The following is a 15,414-nucleotide window of genomic DNA, read 5'->3' as shown; positions in this document are numbered from 1 at the left end:
TGGATAGAAAAACTGTATAGCAAACAGTGTTCGAGTTGGACCAGCTGAGGAGCAGTAAACTTATGGACTGAGTACATTACATATAACATAGTGTATATATTCTTTTACACTGAAGTAACGATGTGACGCTGTAGTTAACCATCATGTCGGATTAATGGGAAAACGAAACTTAAAAGTTGTGTCAGTCAAGACAGCTAAAATGTGTCTTTAACTTCCAATAATCACCTTCAAAATAAAGTGATTTGTGTGAAGATTTGGACTTGTAAAGTGTAGTAAACATTTAGCAAGTGCTACATGCTCGAACACAAACACAAACATTTTTTACAGTAATTTTGATGAATGAAGTAAAAATCAGATTAAAAACCTTTTTGTAGGATTTTTTTTACACAATCTTATTCTGAAGGCAACACCCTAGTACTTTCTAGTTTTATTCAGGCCTGTCTGCTGCATCAGCTGCCAGTGCGCAGCGGACCTTCATCTTCCTGAAAAGTGAGTCAGCTGCATTTCGGTTTTCCCTGCGTTTTTTCAAAGAAAAAGGTAAAACTGCATTATTATTTGTAATACTTTTGCCAGATTTAGTTATTAAGTTGTTGCCGACAAAAACAGTTGTGATGTAGGCTATTTCAGCTTACCAATATTTTACAACTGATGCCAATTTGATGCTGTTTAATTGTTGCGTAGCCAATATGACTGACGACTAGTCAATTTAATCTTGAGTCTAATCTGTTTAATGTGGGCGTTTTTTCAAACTAAATGTAGCCTAAGCAAAATTATGACAATTCAATTAGACATTTTTTATTGGAATACTATGTAAACACGTGTTTTGTTATGAGCAAAAAGTACTAAAATATGGCCTCTGAAGAGTTAAATCACACCGCTCAGTGTCAACAGAACCTGTTATCAGTAGGCAATAGAATACTGTGACAATACTAGCAATAATAATTACTGCAATTATTATGATTTATACAATGTTTTTTGCTGTTTATTGTCTTAACTTGGAACCTGAATTATACTAGTTGGATCCACTTTACCCCTTGGGTCAATTAATTCGAAATTAGATACACTATTAAAACCCAAAACAGCATTTATCTTTATCTTTAATGCAGTTGTTTTTTTCTGTGTTCAGACACTTAAAAGGCTCCAGACGCCCCATTCAGGAACTTCAGCAGACCAACTGTCCACTATGAACTGCATGTTAACCAATAGCCAGCAAAAAACTATCTGCTCCCAGCTGGGAAGAGTCAAACTCCAGCTGCTGTACAAGGCCAGTATCCATGGTTTCACCGGTGCAGCCTTTCACCAACTATGTGACAACCACTGTCCCACATTGTCAGTGGGCTACAACGCCTCTGGTTATGTGTTTGGAGGCTACACCAAACAACCTTTCAGTCAGTCTGGACAGTATGTGCATGATGACCAGGCCTTTCTTTTCACCTTCATTGGAGAAAAGCTCATCAAGTATCCGGTCACTATTCCTGCTAACGCAGTGAGAATGATGGCTAACTCTGGTCCATATTTTGGAGAAACATTTATTCTTGTCCATGGAAGCCGAGCAGCAGTCTATAGCAATCCAGGAAATTATTACAATTTAAATGCTGTAGAAATGCATGGCAATGACCTCAACCTGACTGAGTGTGAAGTCTATGAAGTCGAGGGTGAGTTTTTTCAACAACAAAAAAAACAGATTGTATCTTACATCAAGCACAAGGCAAGCCTGATTGAGCTCTGGATCTATAAACAAAAGCATTTTGTTTCCCCTTTTCTAATAAATGATTAATGCACTTTACTCAACCGCTCAATGAAATTGTTAATCAGCTGTATTTTGTTGAAGTGCTGCCAGAACAAACACATTATACATACGCCATATATTTGGGTACCGGAAACCAGACTTTTCTGTAAAAGTAAACCTGGATACATGTCTGGATTTATGTTTATTTATACAAGCCATCCAGTCTGAACAGGCTAGCGCTAGTTAAATAGGAGATATCTCTAGTTTCTTTTCACCACTCACTAACTAATAACAACCAGTAGTCCAAATGATGAACCATAAGTGTCTGAAATCTCAATTTATTATTTTGGGCAAAGCAAGGAAACGAACAAGGGAGTGGTTTTAGCTTACAAACAAAAGTAAAAAATGAGCTTGTCTAAGGGATACTTTATTTTAGATTTAATAACATGATCAATTCATTTCATAACTTCAAAAGACAGTTTATTGATGATTCATTGTGTAAATGTTTACAATTTAAAATTGAATGGCTGGATGATATTTGAAGAAACTGAGATATTGTTTTGTAAAAGCGTTTTTTTTTTCCCTCTTTAACAGAGATCCCAGAATTTGAGAAGCCATGGAGGCCGATGGTCTGGGAAACTGAGTAAGCTGGATGGGGCATCCCTTCCATCATATAATGCTATTACTGTACTACTCTTTAATATGTTACAGTATATTGCACCATGTCATACTTTTCAAAAATACTAATTAAATAATAATGACTAAATAATTATAATTAATTAGATGTTTTAAAACTGCTCTTGTTTCATCAGGAAGAGAACAGAGTTGATGGACAGTATTAAGCTCTACTGCCCCATGATCAGCTCTGTGCCCCAGGTTCGGGTTCTGCTCATTGGACCAGTTGGAGCTGGAAAGTCCAGCTTCTTTAATTCTATCAACTCTGTATTCAGAGGCCACGTCATCAACCAGGCCATCGCTGGCAGCTCTACCACCAGCCTCACCACAAAGGTTAGTTTCAGCTCGTGCTCCATCAACCTCTTTACAGTTCATATCATTGTAAAATGTATCTGTTTTTTAACCCCTATTCAGCCAAAAATAAGCAAAAATAATACACAATTACTACCATTGTAATACTACTGGTGATCCCTTGACGCTTTACTCTTGTGCCTTCATCAAGTCAGAATACATTTTTAATAAAGTATAAGTAATAAAAACCAGCATAACAGCTGGCATTCCCAACAGCTTTAGCTGTGCTTTTTATCTATCAATTGGCTCAAAGCACCACTGTGCCTAAGTACAGCCTCACAAAGCCACTAGCATGGCTGCAGACTTGTTGAGGCAGGTCTTTAGGTCTGGCATAAGAAGTTAACACTACCTATTTTTTAAGTAGGTAGTGTTTCCTGCTCAGCCTGTTTCACCAACAAAGTATCACAAGTGCGGTCTTGACTGCTAATGAAAAAGTTAATAGCTGCACTTACTAAGTGATTGACAGCAGCTGTCTTTGTGTACGCATTGGCAGTCCTACTTATGCAAGTTTAAAAAAAAGGCAGAGTGAGTCTTGTTTTAAGTCTACAAATTACAATTTGCGTCATGACTAATTTTCACCATCTACATTTTGTATGATCAACTCCATTACTTACCTTAACTCCTTACCTGACAGTTTCGCACCTACTCGGTGAAAGCTGGACGAGGAGGAAAACCTCTGCCAATCATCTTTTGTGATACCATGGGATTGGAGGAAAACACAGGGGCGGGGCTTGATATAGATGATATCATCAGCATCCTCAAAGGCCATCTGCCAGACAGTTATCAGGTAGAGAATTTTGTTACATTCAGCAGGATAATAAACACGTGACGATGCAATGATTTGGTTGTAGTTTTGTTCTGTAACAAACTGTCCTTTTCTTTCACATGTATGATTCAGTTCAATCCTTCTGCTCCTCTGCATCCGGAGACCAGCGGCTATCGTAAGTCTCCAGGGCTCAAGGATGAGATCCACTGTGTGGCCTATGTCACTGATGCCTGCAAGGTCTCCATCATGCCCACAAAGCTGGAGCTGAAGCTGGAAGCTATCCGCAGAAAGGTCAACTCAATGGGTCAGTGAAAATGAGTCTAATGTACTGCATCCTCAGACCTCACTGACTAAAATGTTATCTGATAAAAGTCATTAACAGTACAAAAAAAACACATCTTGTTCTCTATAACAGTATACATTCATGTATACAGTATATGGTCAATACACATATTTTGATACCAATGTTTGATATTCACAAACCATTAAAACATGTAAGGACTGCTAACAGAACTGCATTTCATACAAATGCTCATGTAAGAACATTCTACAACAGATGGCTGCATACTAATCACCTATCACAAAACAATTGAAAGCTAAAATAAAACGAATAGAAATTTGAATGGAATAGTAGCATAGTAACTACACTGCACTACAGTACAGTAGATGCACAGAATTTCAGAGATGGAGACAGTTTTTTTTGTTTTTGTTTCCAGGGATTCCTCAGTTGGTCCTGCTGACTAAAGTGGATGAAGCCTGCTCTTTTGTCTCACAGGACATTAGGAACATTTATAAGAGCGGCTACATCGAGGAAATGGTGAGATCAACTTTAAATTGGAGGATTTTATTCTGAAAAAAAAATGCAAAAAAGCTTGTTTGAATTTTTGATAATTAGTGATCTTGATGGAGTGACATAAGCCACACAGCAACATGAAATCTGAATTTCATTTAACTTAAGTTTTCTCTTACGTTGTGTACAGTAAAGTTTCAGGTATACTGTATGTTGTCGTTGAATTGCAATGGATAATAACCTACTGAAATACAAAAATTTAACACAATTAACCTTTTTTAATTAATGCAATTCTTTGTCTTTTGGTGTCAAAAAAGAATAAAATGGCTCATCTGAATCTCTTGTGATCCAGATGCAGGAGGTCAGCGCTCGGCTTGGTGTGCCAATGTCCTGTGTTGTTCCAGTGAAGAACTACAGCAAAGAGTTGGAGTTGGACCTGAATTGTGACATTCTGCTACTCACCGCTGTCATCCAGATGCTTCGTGCCGCTGATAGTTACTTCGATGAGCTCAGTGACAGAAAGAGCAACATTGAAACCAAAGAATAGTAAAGATTAGCACTTCAGATGTTGTCAGGTTGATGTCAGATCAACGATGGCTACCCCATTTCTAGCCTTGTAGTAGTACCAGAAAATAGATAAATGCCTAAATTAGCTATTATCATGTTCCATATTCATAACAGTCGGTCAACAGTTTAAACCAGTTTAAACCAGATACAAACAATGTATAGCTCATTTTTAATTACCTGAATCAATTTTATTGGTAATATTGGAATTGATTTAGATGTAACTGCCAGTCATGGGGCCTTTACCTAATTATCAGTTTTTGCCTTCCACATTACTCCATGATTATAGAAACATACAGTTGATTTTGTATGTACCAAATCTGACTTAACTGAAACTTTCTAATAATGTAAAGCATAACACAACAATACTTCATATTTACACTACTGTTTAAAAGTTTGGACTCTCCTGCCACATAAGCTTGATTGGGATTTTAATCATTATTATTTTGGGGCCAAAACTATTTCAAATGTAAATAATACATTTGGTGTCTAAATGATTTTAAATCTTTTTTTAAATCTTTGGTAAAATAGCCATTATTGAAGGAAAGCCTCATAACAGGTAGTGTATGTGGCCCAGATTTTGCAGTAGCTGCTTAACATTATGCATCCTGGTACAAAATAAAAATACTCTGTAGTATGTGCTCCTCGGACACCAACCATGCTTATATATATATATATATATATATATAAAATACTTATATACTTTTTTGTTTTATCAGGCTTTGGGAATATGTTTTTTCAAGTTTCTAGTTTCTCAGATGTTTGTATTGGCAGATAGAATCATGTTTATCGTTGTGCTTCTAGTTGAGTCAGTGACAACAAGGACAGGATGTCATGTAGAACTTGGAAACTTCCTATGTAGATCCTTTATTATTCCTAAAATGAATAATCAGTCAGTATTTTGTTGTTCAATAAAAGCTCAAAGTGCATGAACAGAAAAACTGAAATTTATTAATGCAGGTCAGACAGTTACTGTACAGTAAACAGTGTTAGAGTTGGACCAGCTGTGTAACAGGACTGTGGTGTTACAGCAAACCGTAAACTACACAACACACCTCTAATCAGACTGGTCGCCTGCTTTTGCAGCATTGAAATGAACTGAATTAGAGTGTATATTAAATTGGCGGCTGTCCTCTCAGCAACAATAATCATCAGTTAAAAAATAATTATGCTCTGTGCTCAGGATAACTTTGAAATAAACGCACATCTTGAAATAGTGTTTAAAATATTGATGTTGTGTTAGTGCACATAAAAGAGGAGGAGCTCTCTCCAACTTGGCCACAGTTTACATTAAACTGGTTGTACGACTTTGTAACTGTCACAAGTGTGACCAACAAGAATGATGCACGATAGTGAAGAAGGAATGTCCTGGAAATGCAAAACACACACCTGGGAATCAATGATAGTCCGCTTCCTTTTTCTACTTTTCCATGATATTGATGCATTTCCTCCAGTCGAGCTGCTCAGTGGTCGTACTGGGAGGCTCCTGGTGGAAATGTGTCAAACAGGCTGCTGAAAATGATATTCAGCAGATCTGTCAATAGGATCAGATGATGGTTGGTTCGGGTTGTTGGGAGCACGGAGGAAGAACACTGGGGATGGAGAAGGGGGGGGCTATTATGGCACAGCTGACGCTCTCCGACATTTTCAAACTGTCAGATGGCTTTCCTCTCATCAGCCAACGGCTTCAGTCATCAACAAAAAAGGCAGCCACGTGAAGAAGAAACCATTTCAACTTTAACCACTTGGTTACATTGCAGAACACACATGTACACACACACACATCAAAAACACACTCGCACACAAACAAGTACACACGGGCTTGGTCAGAGTCCAAAGGCTGATTACAGTGACAACCAGAGGGGAGAATAAAGCAGGACATTTGGCACCTACCCTGCAGCTTTCCACCTGCTAACACAGCACTATCATGCATGTTAAAGCTAAACAGACCTTTTGGCCAATTATATTTGTCAACTTAGTACACATACTACTTGTGTCCTTACTGTATATCACTGGCTGTGGTCCTCACACTTATATTGGCAACCAGTAACATAAGTAGAACCTGTTTGTAGTTTATATATATATATATATATTCTGTCAAAATCAATAAAGCTTGTGAATTAAGTTTGAACTTTTTAGCTAGCAGTCCCATGTAAATATACAGTAAGTGAGACATTAATTTGTCAAGGCTGAATTTAAAGAAAACTTAAAGAAAACTGCCAAATTTAACTTTACATCATTTAAGATCTTTTACTATTTAGCTTTAGACCGGATTTAAGTTCCCACTTTCAAGATACTACAGTAGTAGTTGGCTCGTATTAATCAATGCAGTTTTTACTAATGTATTAGCACTGAGCAACACAGCCAACAGTCCACCAAGGACACAGGGAAGATTTAGTGATCTACAAGCTGTTCTCATTGCGTAAAGTATTAATTAAAAAGTGTGTTGTGTTAACCTGACAAAGAAGGTGTTGGTGCAGCTGTGCAAATGGTCTTAGGACGGTTTGGCAATGATGTGGGAAAATTGCACCCTATTCTTGCTTATTAATGTTATGCTAGGCGTTTATTTAGGGATGAATTGTGCTATGTAACGGATACTTTAGAGCACATACTGTACTATAGAGTTACCTAGTTTAATGTGCTGACTGCATTATTACTGTGATGGATTTTCTGGCTCTGTGGAAGCCATTTTTTCCATCTGTAAAATAACAAATGCCAGAAAATCCCAAGCCCTGACATCTCCAACTATAATGCCGACACCAGAGACAGCTAAAAACATTTCAAAACTGAAAATGTAAAACTAAGGTTAATGTGTACTGTAGCATAGTACATTTTTATAAAAACCTTTTAGGAGACTTGTGTGGCATTGTGTTATACTAATTCCAAATGAATAACTAATAGTATAAAAAGGATGGAACAGGCATAGAAAGGCAAAAGTGCCCGTTTCTGATCACAGCTATTCACAAAATGATGGCTGCATGCTTGAAATCTGCATGTAGTGACACAAAATTAAAATGCCAATTACAGGCCTGAGCTGGAACTGTGATTTTAAATCAAATCTCATCAGTCAATTTTAAGGTGATATTACACACCGTGAGTCAGTTCAACCCATGACTCAAGAAACATCAGGGAAATTAAACACATTAAGATGTCTGCAGGTTGTCACTTTGGTTCTCCAGCGTTTGGACTCCACCGGCTCGACCACATACTGTGCTTACGTCAACATCTAGAGAGATGACATTCAAATTCCAAACGGTAAAAAAAAAAGAAAATTAACAAATAACTTTTCCTTGGGTTTTCTTCTCTTAAAGAACTGTACAAGATTATTACAAAAATCAATAATTAGTTATACATATTTATATGACAACATTGTTTAGATTATATTACTATAAAGAAATTCAACTTTTTGTGTTGTTCTTGTTTAAGACTGCATGCAGTATTCCTTTTTCCAGAGTGCTGTGGCTTTGCTGCGCTGAAGATGGTTAATATAGATCACTATATTTCTATGCAGTGAACGTATAATATCTCTGCATATGTAGCTCAATCACTAACATTAGAAATATTATCCAAATTGTGAGACTTAATCTCAGCTCCCTAAAAACATAATCTTACACAGATAAAAGGACTATAACTCTGCAGTAGCAATGTCTGACCACAAGGTGGAGCTACATTATTCACCTACATGAGGGATGCCATTGTGTATGTTAATTCAGCTTTCTTATTATGGGAACTTAACAAAGCACTGTCAGCAACGACCACTGAACTCTAAATCAACTTCAAGCCTCACTGATGATTCACTGTCACCTGTCTCATCCCCTGTGAAGCGGAGAAGGTAAACAGACATTTCTTTTGTTCACTCAAACGTAAACATTAAGTGAAAGACAGGTGGCAGGTCCAGTCCTCCGCCTGTTTCCTCCCTTATCTTTTCAGCTATTTGCAGTCCAAGAAGCTGTCGAGCTCTGCATTGCCACTGGATGAAAAAAGGAATACTGCATTTCTCCACTGCTTGTTTCTTCAACTTGTGTTCCTCAGCTCTAGTGTGCATCCTGCAGGGGGAAGGAGAGATGAAGGGGAGGATGGTCTAGGCGGGGCCCTCCTTTGGTGAGGACGGGGTCTGGGATGTGGAGCTGGAGGAAGAGGAGGTAGAGCTCTTCAGGGAGCCCAGAGTCTTGCTGAACCACGAGTTCTTGGCTGCCTGGATCTCGTTCATCAGGACTCCCCGCTGGTGCTCGAGCTCCTGCACAGAGACAAGGAGTCAGCAAAACACTGTTTTATGTCATGTGCTATGCGGACCGTGCACCTACTAAACATATCTCCAATCACACATGAGCAGTTTATGACAACTGACAATTTAAATTAGCAGCCAAACTAGCAACAGTCTTTTCAATGCACCTGTGTATTAATACACTTAATGGACTGTCTTCTTGGTGTATCCTTCAAAATGTGACATCCCATTCATGGTTGTACAGTATGTACTGTATTACATCTTTATTATGTTATGTTTTTAGGGTCATGAAGTTTAACATTGTCACTGTTAGCATGTTGACGTTAGCATTTTGCTTAACGCGCAGCTGTTCCTAAATAAAGCCTTACAGAGCAGCTAGTATGGCATGGTTTGTGTTTGGTGTCCTTGTATCTAACTAAGCTACAGTTATACGGTAATAAAGTACTGAATGTGCAGTAAACTCAGTTATGTTAATACTACTTAAAATACAATTATCTACAGTTTTGTCTTTGTGATACTGACTTAGATCTTTATGACAGTTTTACTTATTCTATCTATTTCCTACAGACTTGTCCTGCATCTCTGCAGCAGCTATTACTATATCATATCACTGTCTCTCCCTGGTGCTTCTGACCTGGATGCGGCACTTGGCCTCCACCAGTTGCAGTTTGGTCTGTGCCAGCTCCAGTTCCAGGTGCCTCAGCTGCTCCTTCAGTCCGTCCTTCTCCTCGTCCAGCGGCTCGGTGGATGTCTTGTCCCTGCCGGGGGACGCAGACTGGAGGGACCCCAGGGTTGTGAACAGGTCTCTACAGTGGTCACAGCCCAATACTTTACTCTGCACGGGCACAGAAACACACATATGTTAGCAGAGGTTGGTGGGTGAACATATTTTGCAGACATGTAAGATCAGGTAGAAAGTATGCTACAAATTAAGTGCTATGCTAAAGCAGGAGAACACATCTGGTGTGTTAGAATACTTCATTGTTAAGCAGTAGGTGAAAAATAATATTCTTTGTTGTTTATACTGTATTTGTTACAGGCAAACCATCACACACTTCTTGTTCTGATGCAAAACCCACTTTATTTATTTATTTAGGGTTTCACCTTTGCGAGAGCATTATGCCCTGATCAAGACCTTGTAATCAAAACAGTGGATGGATATTTTGTCCATGCGGACTAGGAGTATGTGACCCATCTTTTCCTTTGATTGACTTTATCCTGGTGGCTAGGACCTCACAGGTAGGGTTAGGGTTAGAATATAGATTATTCCTCCCATGTACTCATTGCTCAAGGGAAAGTTTAATCCACAGTGTCATCACACTACATGCACTGCTCCACCCTGCCATCTACAACCAACATCTCTGTTGCGTATAAAAACGTAATGCACAGTTCAGCCAAAGCTAATATGCTGTAGCAGTCAATCAAAGCACATTTATACATTTACATTGTTTATCTCTGAATTAGGTTTCTCTACATCTCTTACAAGTCACTTATTTATTATAAAAATGTAAATGACAGTAAATCTTTCAAATAACTGCTCATGACTGCCTTAGAGTCATGTTACCATTGCCTGTGGTAAACCAGCCATCACCGTGGCATAAGAGGAACACTCACTGAAAATAACATACAGTATTTCTCTCATGAATACTTTATATTGTTGCCTCCCTGTGTTATGTCCCGCTACAACTTTCTGTTTCAACTGGCAAAAAATTACATTAGGGATAATGTCCTGATCTCTTTTCCTCAGGCCTGAGGTGATACACTGCCACACCCACGAAGAGCAACATCACATGTTTGACAAGGGCTAAATGAGCGGCGTGGGATCATTTGTGCAATCAGGCTCTATATGGGTGTGATAATGTACAAACCTAGGCTTGTCTTAACTGGACTGAAAGACAGAACAGTTCTGCAAATTACCTTGTTCTCTGATGCAACATATTGTGGTGTTAAGAGATTGAAAGTCTTACTAACTTGCATCTGCTACCTTCTACAGTAGCTGTGCGTTAACAGTGTGCTCTCACCCTGACGATGTCCAGCTCTTCTTTTGTTGCCGCCTGCTGTTTTTCCAGCCTGGTGCTCAGCTGGGAGCAGATCTGAAACACGGAGAGGAAGTCCGTTTTATACAGAGATTACACATTTGAACTACAAGTTAAGAGATACACTGAAGATTCTTCATCTCTTAATTTTTTAACTCCATCAAAACTCTTTTCACACACACATATCTCCACATATTCAAGAAAAACAATCTGTTATTTGGGCTTCACCTGGTATGTAGTTCAATCTGTATTACCCTGTTACTCTATGTAAACAGTTAGTGTAGCAGTGAGGGATATAGCATACATTATACAAATACAATTAAAACAATAATACAGTCAGAATGACACTGATATGCTAATTTTAATGAGAGTACAAACGTTATTACTGTTACTACTAATAATATGACCTATATTTACAGAACACTGCACTGCAAAGTGCTCACAAAATTAAAGTGTGAATATTATATGAAAAGTAAATGTGGATGGTAACTTTTTTTTCCATTTTAAAAACAGCAGATGAATTGAAGTCATTAAAACTGTCCAACCTGTTTGTATTCAGTTATGATCGCTGTGGTTTTCTTGATCTCCAGCTCTGCTTTTTCTAGCTCCCTCCTGAACACTTCCTTCAGCTGGGAGGAACAAAACAAGATGGCAAAAATGTATATCGTACATTAATGAGGAGGGTGAGCTGATATGACACTATAACATAATGGTATACATTTGCCAGGGTGATAAAATAGCCTTGGTGAGAATTAATAAAATTAACACATCCACTGTGCAGAAGTTATTATGCAACTGTGGTTAAATAGTATACTGCATCAATCCTCTTTTAGGCATAATTATAACAACAAATTTACCAAAATTTGCCACTTTGGTGATCAATAGTAATCACCACTCACAGAAAAGGTTGTGTAAGACTGAAAGTTGAGCTTTAAAAATGCCCTAAATGTTAAAAAAAATAGAGGCCATGAATTCCATTGGGGGTTTGATTGCACTGTTGATCAACACTAAATACAAAACTACAGAGTATCATTTAAATGGTAATTATATTAATATAGTAGTAGCTATATAGTACCTATTTTATTGTTCTATTGGATTTTTGCTCTAATTACCAGAATACATATTCTTTTGTAACAGGATGATTTACTTTATAGCCATTATTAAGCCTCCTGCTGATGCATTTTCTTTGGTCACTAACAGAAACTTTCAGTGGAGTTTTAAGTAATTATAGCCATTAAGCACAGTAGAGTAGACACACACTGTGTTGCCTCATAAACAATTGGTCACATGTCTGTGTTTTAATAACAAACTACAGTATAATAAACAAAACTTTGACTGCAAAGATCATTAAGCCAATTGAGCAAAAAGCCTGTAGTTCGTTTACGCCGAGCTTAATGAGGTTAGGGTGAATAGAGTGCAGATGTTACCTGAGCCGTCTCCTCCTCCTGTCGTCTCTTCTCCTCCTCCGTCTCCACCAGACGTTGCTTGGTGCTCAGCAGCTCTTTGTTCAGAACATCGGCCTTATCTTCTGCCTGAGTGCGCGCCACACACACACACACACACACACACACACACACACACACACACACACACACACACAAACCCAAACCCTTTGATTTAATATTTTGGGTGTACGCTTCTTATTGTGCTCTATGTATAAAACAACTATTGTTGGCAGTTAGGACCAAATACTACTATATTGTGGAGTTGCTATGCTACCTGGTCAAGGTCGTTCCGAAGGGCAATCTTGCTGGTGACCAGTTCATGGGCCAAGTCGTCATTCTCCTGTTCCAGTCGCATACTTGCTTCTTGAAGACGACGGTTCTCCCTCTGGACACACACACACACACACACACACACACACACACACACACACACACACACACACACACACACACACACACACACACACAGTTGGACAATGAATTAATGTCTGTAATGTCAATCTAAACTCTTAAACACATCATTCTGTTAGCTCCAGTTACTTCTTAGTTACATCTTACTACAGAATATGAGGTTTTTGTATGAATGCTGTAATGTAACCAAAGTGCTGCAAAGTGCTGACTGACACACACACACACACACACACACACACCTTAAAGTCCCTATTGTAGACCATTAGTGGAGTCTCATGACTCCACTGGTCTGCCTATAAACTGTTTCACATGATGGCCATTCCTCAATGTGACAAAAGAGTTAACACTGTTAGGAGTGGTCTCCTGACCCTGATATCCTGTCCCCCTAATGATGACCTCTTCTACCCTTAATTAACTTTACACACACACACACACACACGCCCGCACGCACGCACACACAGACATATGTATGTATGCACACACGTCATAAATAAACAGTATAGTTAAGCCCCTTGTATATAATGATGAGAGTATAAAAAAGCAGCTCAAAAAGTTCAAACAAACATGCACCTGAACATCTATACAAATAGACAGTTATATGCCGCTCTTCAGATTAAATTAATAACTTCCTGTGAGGAGAGAAGTTATGTGTTTAATTTGGGCAAACAGAAAAGACCCAAATCATCTTAGTTACTGTGGCTGGAAGGTTCTTCTGCAGCAGTCTTAATATCTTGCTAAACAGTCTACTTCAGTCCACATGGCCAACTAGCATCGACCACAAAAAATATAAAAACTCACACATCAAGGTTTAATGTCTAGGAATGATCAATTAAGATCAGTAAAAGCCGTAGGAACCTGTATAACATCTAAAGTCTCAGTTGGAGCAGAGGCAGCTTACCGTGCTGCTGTCTACAGTCACAACTTCATCATATCGAGCCTCCAGCAGCACAGACTAAACTCTAACACGTCTTCCCAGCATTACTCTCTCCCTCTTGCTGTCCTTTCCTTCCTTTTGTTCAATGCTTTTATTTTGTATTAAGATGAATGTTGAAAGCAGCCAAGAAAAAGTACAACTGTCCAAGAAAAAGTACAACCCTCCAAGAAAAAGTACAACTGTACAAAAAAAAAAAAAATCACAGATGTTTAAACATATAAAGCAAACGACAACAATACAAACACACACCCCAAACACTCCAACACTGAGTACATACCTGAAGTTGGAGTATACAAAATATATAAAAATGTTGAATTGTTCAATTGCAGTAACCATAAAGTAAAGTAACTCAAATCCAAACGTAATTCCTTCAATATAAACGTGTATGGTTAAAACCTGTGCTAAATTACAAGCTGCAACATTTCAGCTTTGTGTTCTTTTTGTCTCGTGCTCTGTAAGAAAGTATTTCCACTGACTGCAGTGAAGATGGCTCTGGTCCAACATCTTATCAACAATAGAAGTCCTTCCTTCCTTCCCCCCCAGAACCAGCAGCTTATACAGCGCTGCTGTTTACGCCAACATATCACACTGGTTGTTTGGGTGTTTCATAATTTAAATAAGGTCCTACTTTTGGGATATTTGGGAGTTTTACTGACAAGTGAACTGCTCACTAATGTGTTTAGCTAAGAGAAAGCAAGTTTCTTGTTTGCATCCTAACATTTCAACACATCCAAGGACACAAGACGGCTGCAAAATATTTTGGGAATTGAAAAAAAAAAAAAAATAAATAGTTTTTGCTTCACACCACGTATTTTTTTAGGTTATTTAATTAAGGATTTCCATTTCCCTTGCAAGGCCAGCCATGTATACATCTGGAATATGGCTTAAACAGCATTATGAAGGTGAGGGTCAAAGAGGGGAGGTGTTTCTAACAAGTAATTGCAAAGAAAACTGGAACAAACTGCCTTCCAAAACTTTTTTCTGGGTTATCATTGTAACCTCTGCATATCCTGATTAGGACTTTCTTTTAAGCCAAAATACTTGGTCTCTCGTCATGGTCTAAAAAATGTTATCAGCAGTTTAATATGCTGAGAATCATATAGGGATAGTGCCCGCCCCCCCAAAAAAAAACTAGCCGCCGGATGTGTTTTTTTTTCTTGCTAAGAAACAAACGTTTTGGGAGCTCTGAAAAGTTAGTAACCTAATTTGTTGTGCTTTTCCGAGAAGCAACAGAAAGGAAGAACTTAAAGTGCCCATATTATGCTCATTTTCAGGTTCATAACTGTATTTTAAGGTTATACCAGAATAGGTTTACATGGTTTAATTTTCAAAAAACACCATATTTTGTTGTACTGCACAGCTCTCTCTCACTGCTGCAGATCCTCTTTTCACTTGGTCTCTGTTTTAGCTAGAGTGAGACCTCTTTTCTTCTTCTGTACTATCTTTGATTGCACTCGCACATGTGCAGTAGCTCAGATGTAGATCATG

General features: G+C 38.3%; 2 protein-coding genes across 7 annotated transcripts in view; one reads left to right on the top strand and one right to left on the bottom strand.

The window, feature by feature from the left end:
- The first annotated feature begins 430 nt into the window (after positions 1 to 430).
- On the top strand, positions 431 to 5,804 carry LOC144523228 (interferon-induced protein 44-like). 3 transcript variants are annotated; one of them, XM_078258658.1, is made up of 8 exons: positions 431 to 537; positions 1,127 to 1,655; positions 2,324 to 2,372; positions 2,542 to 2,737; positions 3,390 to 3,542; positions 3,654 to 3,825; positions 4,238 to 4,338; positions 4,664 to 5,804. In XM_078258658.1, the coding sequence occupies exons 2-8, from the start codon at positions 1,184 to 1,186 to the stop codon at positions 4,856 to 4,858; spliced, it is 1,338 nt and encodes a 445-aa protein (XP_078114784.1). In that variant the 5' UTR covers positions 431 to 537; positions 1,127 to 1,183; the 3' UTR covers positions 4,859 to 5,804. The 3 variants fall into 3 exon arrangements, with proteins under 3 accessions (XP_078114784.1, XP_078114785.1, XP_078114786.1); XM_078258659.1 differs by having other exon boundaries at positions 469 to 489; XM_078258660.1 differs by lacking the exon at positions 1,127 to 1,655 and having other exon boundaries at positions 485 to 537.
- A 2-nt stretch (positions 5,805 to 5,806) lies between these two features.
- The window catches only part of rabgap1l (RAB GTPase activating protein 1-like), a 110,912-nt gene continuing 101,304 nt past the window's right edge, over positions 5,807 to 15,414 (bottom strand). For all 4 annotated transcript variants that reach the window (XM_078258654.1, XM_078258655.1, XM_078258656.1 and 1 more), the window contains 6 exons: positions 12,856 to 12,966; positions 12,564 to 12,668; positions 11,682 to 11,765; positions 11,122 to 11,193; positions 9,735 to 9,935; positions 5,807 to 9,112 (listed from right to left, as the gene is read on the bottom strand). In XM_078258654.1, the coding sequence (XP_078114780.1) occupies positions 8,957 to 9,112; positions 9,735 to 9,935; positions 11,122 to 11,193; positions 11,682 to 11,765; positions 12,564 to 12,668; positions 12,856 to 12,966 (729 nt within the window). In that variant the 3' untranslated portion in view covers positions 5,807 to 8,956. The remainder of the gene's footprint in view (positions 9,113 to 9,734; positions 9,936 to 11,121; positions 11,194 to 11,681; positions 11,766 to 12,563; positions 12,669 to 12,855; positions 12,967 to 15,414) is intronic.

The sequence above is a fragment of the Sander vitreus genome, chromosome 9 (assembly GCF_031162955.1).
Source record: "Sander vitreus isolate 19-12246 chromosome 9, sanVit1, whole genome shotgun sequence".
NCBI classification, from domain to species: domain Eukaryota; kingdom Metazoa; phylum Chordata; class Actinopteri; order Perciformes; family Percidae; genus Sander; species Sander vitreus.
This window is presented reverse-complemented; position numbering and strand designations above follow the sequence as displayed.

Bases quoted from the DNA above. Each gene is read 5' to 3' on its own strand.
- LOC144523228 (XM_078258658.1), top strand. From the start codon at position 1,184: ATGAACTGCATGTTAACCAATAGCCAGCAAAAAACTATCTGCTCCCAG. The intron at 3,543-3,653 runs GTAGAGAATTTT...TGTATGATTCAG, and splicing joins ATCTGCCAGACAGTTATCAG to TTCAATCCTTCTGCTCCTCT. The intron at 3,826-4,237 runs GTCAGTGAAAAT...TTTTGTTTCCAG, and splicing joins CAGAAAGGTCAACTCAATGG to GGATTCCTCAGTTGGTCCTG.